The sequence below is a fragment of the Coturnix japonica genome, unplaced genomic scaffold (genome assembly GCF_001577835.2).
Source record: "Coturnix japonica isolate 7356 unplaced genomic scaffold, Coturnix japonica 2.1 chrUnrandom761, whole genome shotgun sequence".
Lineage (NCBI taxonomy): Eukaryota > Metazoa > Chordata > Aves > Galliformes > Phasianidae > Coturnix > Coturnix japonica.
This window is the reverse complement of record NW_015440121.1, coordinates 14,861-22,360: the sequence shown is the minus strand read 5'-3', so window position 1 is coordinate 22,360 and position 7,500 is coordinate 14,861. Positions and strand designations below refer to the sequence as shown.

At 55.5% G+C, this 7,500-nt stretch overlaps 1 protein-coding gene across 1 annotated transcript in view; it reads right to left on the bottom strand.

Annotated features, from left to right (window-relative positions):
* Nucleotides 1-5,684: 5,684 nt before the first annotated feature.
* The window catches only part of STRN4 (striatin 4), a gene marked incomplete at its 3' end in the record, with an annotated part of 5,881 nt that continues 4,065 nt past the window's right edge, over nt 5,685-7,500 (bottom strand). The window contains exon 2 of the mRNA XM_015851189.1: nt 5,685-5,788. Coding sequence (XP_015706675.1) covers nt 5,685-5,788 — 104 coding nt within the window. The remainder of the gene's footprint in view (nt 5,789-7,500) is intronic.

Here is a 7,500-nt window from a genome sequence, read left to right as displayed (position 1 = left end):
ATGGGGTCTTGTATGGGGCTCTATGAGGGCCCCCCCGCTGGGGTGAGGCGGGGCGGCGGGGGGGCTCTGGGGGGGGCTGAGGGGTCTCTATGGGTTCTCTGGGGGCTCTATGGGGTTTCAGGGGGGAGGGGGGCTCCTATATGGTCTTCTATGGGGCCTCTGAGGGGTCTATGGGGCTTCTGGGGTGCGGCTCTATGGGGTCTCTTATGGGCTTTATTGGGCTCATTATGGGTCTCTATTGGGGTCTCTATGGGGCTCTGGGGGGGGTTCTATTGGGGTCTTATGGGGCTCTATGGGGTCTCTATGGGGCTCTGGGGGCTCTATGGGGTCTTCTGGGGGAGGGGCGAGCCATATAGGTCTGTATGGGCTCTGAGGGGTCTCTAATGGGGGTCTATGGGGGGAGGAGGGGTCTCAATGGGTCTCTATTGGGGTCTCTATGGGCCCTATGAGGGTCTATTATGGGGGCTCTATGGGGTCTTATGGGGCTCTATGGGGTCTTTATGATGCTCTGGGGGTCTCTATGGGGGGCTCCTAATGGGGCTCTATGGGGTCTCTGGGGGGCTCTATGGGGTTTCAGGGGGGAGGGGGGCTCTATATGGTCTCTATGGGGCTCTATGGGGGGGGCTATTGGGTTTTATGGGGCTCTATGGGGGTCATTACGGGGCTCTATGGGGTTCTTTTATGGGCTCTGAGGAGGTCTCTATGAGTCTCTATGGGGGCTCTGGGGGCTCATATGGTCGCGTCTCTATGGGGTCTGTATGGGGCTCTGGGGGGCTCTATGGGCTTTCCAGGGGGGAGGGGGGCTCTATATGTCTCTATTGCGGGCTCTGAAGGGCGTCTCTATGGGTCTTCATGGGGTCTCTGGGGGGAGGGGGGGGCTCTATGGTGTCTCTATGGGGTTCTGAGAGGGCTCTATGGGGTCTCTGGAAGGGAAGGGGGTCTCTATAGGGTCCCTATGGGGCTCTGAGGGGTCTCTACGGGGTCTATGGGTTCTTTATGGGGCTCTGAGGGGTCTCTATGAGGCCCTATGGGTCTTTATGGGTCTCTGGGGGGGCTCTGGTTATGGGCTGTTTTCAGAGAGAGTGGGAACTCTATACAGGTCCTTATGGGGTCTCTATTGGGTTTCTGGGGGGAGAGGCGTTTTTCTATGGTCTCTGGGGGGCTCTATAGGGTCTCTTATGGGTCACTGGAGGCTCTATGGGGTCTCTATGAGGACTCTCATGGGGGTACTCTGGGGGCTCTATGGGGTCTCTATGGGGGTCTCTGGGGGGCTCTACAGGGTCTCTATGGGGCTCTGGAGGGGGCTCTGGGGGCCTGAGGGTCTCTAATGGGGTCTCTATGGCGGGCTCTATGGGGTTTCAGGGGGGAGGGGGGCTCTATATGGTCTCATATGCCGGTTCTCTATGGGCTCTACAGGGGTCTCTTGGGGCTCTGGGGGGGCTCTGGGGGGGCTGAGGGGTCTCTACTGGGGGTCCTCTATGGCGGCTCTATGGGTTTCAGGGGGAGGGGGGGCTCTATAGGGTCTCTATGGGGCTCTAATGGGGTTCTCTGGGGGGCTCTATGGGGTTTCAGGGAGGGGGGCTCTAATATGGTCTCTATGGGCTCTGAGAGGGTCTCTATGGGGTTCTCTGAGGGGGCCCTATTGGGGTCTCTGGGGGAGGGTGAGCTCCTATAGGGTCTCTATGGAAGCCCCCCCCCCATATAAAAGCCCCCCCCATATAAATGGGACCCCCCCATTATAAAGCCTCCCCCATATTATAAGGGACCTCCATAAAAGACCCCCCCCCATTTTAAATTCCCCCATATAAAGCCCCCCTCCCTCCCCTATATATAGCCCCCCCCCATATAAAAGGGATCCCCCATATTTAAAGCCCCCCCCCCATATTAAAGGGACCCCGCCTCCCAATATAAAGGCCACCCACCATATAAAACCCCCCCCTCCCATATTAAAGGGACCCCCCCTATAAAAAGGAACCCCCCCCATATTAAAACCCCCATTCCATATATAAGGGGCCCCCCCCATATTAAAGGACCCCCCACCCATATTGAAGCCCCCCCCCATACAAAAACCCCCCCATATAAATGGACCCCCCATAATAAAAAGGACACACCCCCATACAACCCCCCCCACCCCATTATAATGGGACCCCTCATATTAAAGGGGCCCCCCCATAATTAACCCCCCACCCCATATAATTGGGGACCCTCCCCATACAAAGCCCCTCCCCAAATTAAAGGACCCCCCCATTATAAATGGGACCCCTCCCCCATATAAACCCCCCCCCCCCTAATTTAAAGGGGACCCCCCTATAAACCACCCACCCAATATAAATGGGACCCCCCCCAATATAAATGGGACCCCCAACCCCATAAATGTAAAGCCCCCCCATAAAGCACCCCCCCATATAAATGGGACCCCCCCATATTAAAGCCCCCCCCATATTAAATGGACCCCCCCCATATTAAAGCCCCCCCCATATAAATGCGGTACCCCCCCCATATAAACCCCCCCTCCCATATTTAAAGGGAACCCCCCCCCTATTAAAACGGGACCCCCCCCATATTAAACCCCCCCCCCCATTTAAGCCCCCCACATTATAAATGGGACCCCCCCATCATTAACAGCCCCCCCCACACTTATAAAGGAGACCCCCCATATTTTAGAAGGACGCCCAAATAAAGCCCCCCCCAATATAATGGGAACCCCCCATCATTAAACCCCCACCCTCCCATATTAAAGGGACCCCCCATATAACCCCCCCCCCATATTAAAGGGACCCCCCCCATATAAATAGGACCCTCCCATATAAACCCCCCTCCCCTCCCTATTAAAGCGGACCCCCCCATATTAAAGCCACCCCCATATTAAACCCCTCCCCATATTAAAGGGACCCACCCCATATAACCCCCCCCCATTATAAATGGGACCCCCACCATACAAAGCCCCCCCCAAATTAAAGGGACCCCCCCCATATTAAAAGCCCCCCCATATTTAAAGGGGACCCCCCCCATATTTAAAGCCCCCCCCATATAATGGGACCCCCCCCAATATTAAAGCCCCCCCTATTAAAGGACCGCCCCCATATTAAAGCCCCCCCCATATTAAAGGGACCCCCCCATAATTAAATGCCCCCCCCAATATTAAAATGGGACCCCCCATATTAAAGCCCCCTCCCATATTAAGCCCACCCCCCATATTAAAGGGACCCCCCCAATAAAAGCCCCCCCAATATAAATGGGACCCCCCCCCAATATAAAATGGGACCCCCCCATAATTAACCCCCCCCCATATTAAATGGACCCCCCACTATTAACCCCCGCCCATATTAAAGCCCCCCCATATAAATGGGACCCCCCCATATTAAAGCCCCCCATATTAAAAGGGACCCCCCATATTAAAGCCCCCCACAGATTAAATGGGACCCCCCCAGATTAAAGGACCCCCCCCATATTAAAGCCCCCCATACAAAGCCCCCCCCCCCCAAAATTAAAGAGGACTCCCCCCCAAATAAAGCCCCCCCATACAACCCCCCAATATAAATGGGATCCCCCCCCATATAAAGCCCCCCCCATATTAAAGCCCCCCCATTAATAAATGGGACCCCCCATACAAAGCCCCCCCCCCAAATTAAAAGGGAACCCCCCATATAAAACCCTCCCCCAATATAAATGGGACCCCCCCATATTAAAGGGACCCCCCCATATTAAAGCCCCCCCCACATATTAAAGGGGCCCCCCCCCATATTTAAAGTGGAACACCACCCATATTAATGCCCCCCCCAATATAAATGGACCCCCCCCATATTAAAAGCCCCCCCCATATAAACGGGACCCCTCATATTAAAGCCCCTCCCTATTAAATGGCCCCCCCCATATTAAAGGCCCCCCCCATATTAAAGGGACCCCCCCCCATTTGAAGCCCCCCCATATTAAAGGGACCCCCCACATGATTAAGGGACCCCCCCCTATTAAGCTCCCCCCATATTAAAGGGACCCCCCCATATAAACGGGACCCCCCCTTATAACCCCCCCATTCCATATTAAAGGGGACCCCCCCCGATATTCTAAAGCCCCCCCCCATTAAATGGGACACCCCCCATATAACCCCCCCCATATAAAGCCCCCCCATATAATTTCAAATGGACCCCTCCATATAAACCCCCCCCCTCCCGTATTAAAGGGTGTTGAAAAAGAAAACAGGAACCCCCCCCCATATACCCCCCCCATATTAAGGGACCCCCCCCCCATATAAATGGACCCCCCCCCATATGAACCCCCATATAAAAATGGACCACCCCCATATTAAAGCCCCCCCCCATATTAAAGCCCCCCCCCATATAAATGGGACCCCCCCCATATTAAAGCCCCCCCATATTAAAAGGGACCCCCCCCATACAAAGCCCCCTCCATATTAAAGGGACCCCCCCCATATTTAAAGTCCCCCCCCCATATTAAAGGGACCCCCCCCAATAAAGCCCCCCCCTATTATATAAAGGGACCCCCCCCCATATATAGGGGACCCCCCCATATAAATGGGACCCCCCCCCATATAAACGGGAAAACCCCCCTTATAAACCCCCCCCCATATTAAAGGGACCCCCCCCATATAAACCCCCCCAATATTAAATGGGAACCCCCCATATTAAAGCCCCCCCACATATAAACAGGACCCCCCCCATCTTAAAGGGAACCCCCCCATATTAAAAGGACCCCCCCATATTAAAGCCCCCCCCATTACAAAGCCCCCCCTCCCAAATTAAAGGGACCCCCCCAAATAAACCCCCCCCCTTAATATAAATGGGACCCCCCCCATATTAAAGGGACCCCCCCATATAAACCCTCCCCAATATAAATGGGACCCCCCCCATATTAAAGGGACCCCCCCAATACAAACCCCCCCCCCCCATATTAAAGGGCCCCCCCCCATATAAATGGGACCCCCCCCATATTAAGGGGACCCCCCCATATTAAACCCCTCCCCATATTAAAGGGACCCCCACCCCCATATAAACCCCCGCACTAATATAAGATGGACCCCCCCATATTAAAGGGACCCCCCCTATATAAACCCCCCCTATATTAAAGGACCACCCCCCCCATATTAAACGGGACCCCCCCCCATTATAAATGGGAGACCCCTCCCCATATAAACGGGACCCCCCCCCTTTTATAACCCCCCCCCATATTAAAGGGACCCCCCCCATAAAATAAACCCCCCCCAATATAAATGGGAACCCCCCCATATTAAAAAGCCCCCCCCCATATAAAACAGGACCCCCCCCATATAATAAGGGACCCCCCCATATTAAAAGGACCCCCCCATATTGAAAGCCCCCCCCATACCAAAGCTCACCCCCCCAATATTAAAGCGGGACCCCCCAAAATAAACCCCCCACTTAATATAAATGGGACCCCCCCCATTATTAAAGGGACCCCCCCATATAAACCCTTCCAATATAAATTGGGACCCCCCCATAGTTAAAGGGACCCCCCCATTACAACCCCCCCCCCCATATTTAAAGGGCCCCCCCCCCATATAAATGGGCCCCCCCATATAAATGGGACCCCCCCCATATAAACATCCCCCCCATATAAAGCCCCCCCCCCATATTAGCCCCCCCCCCCCCCAATTTCAAAATTTTTGGGGGGGGACCCCCCCCCCCCCCCCCCCAAAAACCTCCCACCTCTCCTGTCTCAGCGCCACCTCCAGCATCTTGATGCGTCGCACCAGGTCGGCCTGAAGCTTCTCCTGCCCCCGACGCTGCCCCTGCAGCAGCGACACCTGCGCCTGGGGGGGAACAGGGGCAGCTATGGGGTGATATGGGGCGCTATGGGGTGCTATGGGGCTCTATGGGGCGCTATGGGGTGATATGGGGCGCTATGGGGTGTCTATGGGGATCTATGGGGTGTCTATGGGGCTCTATGGGGTGTCTATGGGGTGATATGGGGCACTATAGGGTGTCTATGGGGCTCTATGGGGCACTATGGGGCTCTATGGGTCACTATGGGGCTCTATGGGGTTCCTATGGGTCCTTATGGGGCACTATATGGTGTCTATGGGGCTCTATGGGGCGCTATAGGGTGTCTATGTGGCTCTATGGGGTGTCTATGGGGCTCTATGGGTCACCATGGGGCACTATGGGTTTCCTATGGGTCCTTATGGGGTGTCTATGGGGCTCTATGGGGCGCTATGGGGTGTCTATGGGGCTCTATGGGATCTATGGGGTCACTATGAAGCTTCTCCTGCCCCCGACGCTGCCCCTGCAGCAGCGACACCTGCGCCTGGGGGGGAACAGCGCTATGGGGTGTCTATAGGGCTCTATGGGGCGCTATGGGGTGTCTATGGGGCTCTATGGGGCACTATGGGGCTCTATGGGGTTCCTATGGGTCCTTATGGGGCACTATAGGGTGTCTATGGCGCTCTATGGGGCGCTATAGGGTGTCTATGGGGCTCTATGGGGTGTCTATGGGGCTCTATGGGGCACTATGGGGTGTCTATGGGGCTCTATGGGGCGCTATGGGGTGTCTATGGGGCTCTATGGGGTGCTATAGGGTGTCTATGGGGCTCTATGGGGTGTCTATGGGGCTCTATGGGGCACCATGGGGTGTCTATGGGGCTCTATGGGGCAACATGGGGTGTCTATGGGGCTCTATGGGGTGTCTATGGGGCTCTATGGGCACCATGGGGTGTCTATGGGGCTCTATGGGGCGCTATAGGGTGTCTATGTGGCTCTATGGGGTGTCTATGGGGCTCTATGGGGCACTATAGGGTGTCTATGGGGCTCTATGGGACACCATGGGGTGTCTATGGGGCTCTATGGGGCGCTATGGGGTGTCTATGGGGCTCTATGGGGTGCTATGGGGTGTCTATGGGGCTCTATGGGGTGTCTATGGGGCTCTATGGGATCTATGGGGTCACTATGAAGCTTCTCCTGCCCCCGGCGCTGCCCCTGCAGCAGCGACACCTGCGCCTGGGGGGGAACAGCGCTATGGGGTGATATGGGGCGATATGGGGTGTCTATGGGATCTATGGGTCCCTATGTGGTCTCTATGGGTCCCTATGTCTCTCTATGTGTCCCTATGTGTCCCTATGGGTCTCTACGTGTCCCTATGGGTCTCTATGGGTCTCTATGGGGTCTCTATGGGTCCCTATGGGTCTCTATGGGTCCCTATGGGTCTCTATGGGTCTCTATGGGTCTCTATGAGTCCCTATGTGGTCTCTATGGGTCTCTACGGGTCCCTATGGGTCTCTATGGGTCTCTATGTGTCTCTATGGGTCCCAATGGTTCCCTATGGGTCTCTATGGGTCGCTGTGGGTCTCTATGTGTCCCTATGTGTCTCTATGGGTCTCTATGGGTCCCTATGGGTCCCTATGGGTCTCTATGGGTCCCTATGGGTCCCTATGGGTCTCTATGGGTCCCTATGGGTCTCTATGTGTCTCTATGTGTCTCTATGTGTCTCTCTGGGTCCCTATGGGTCCCTATGGGTCTCTATGGGTCT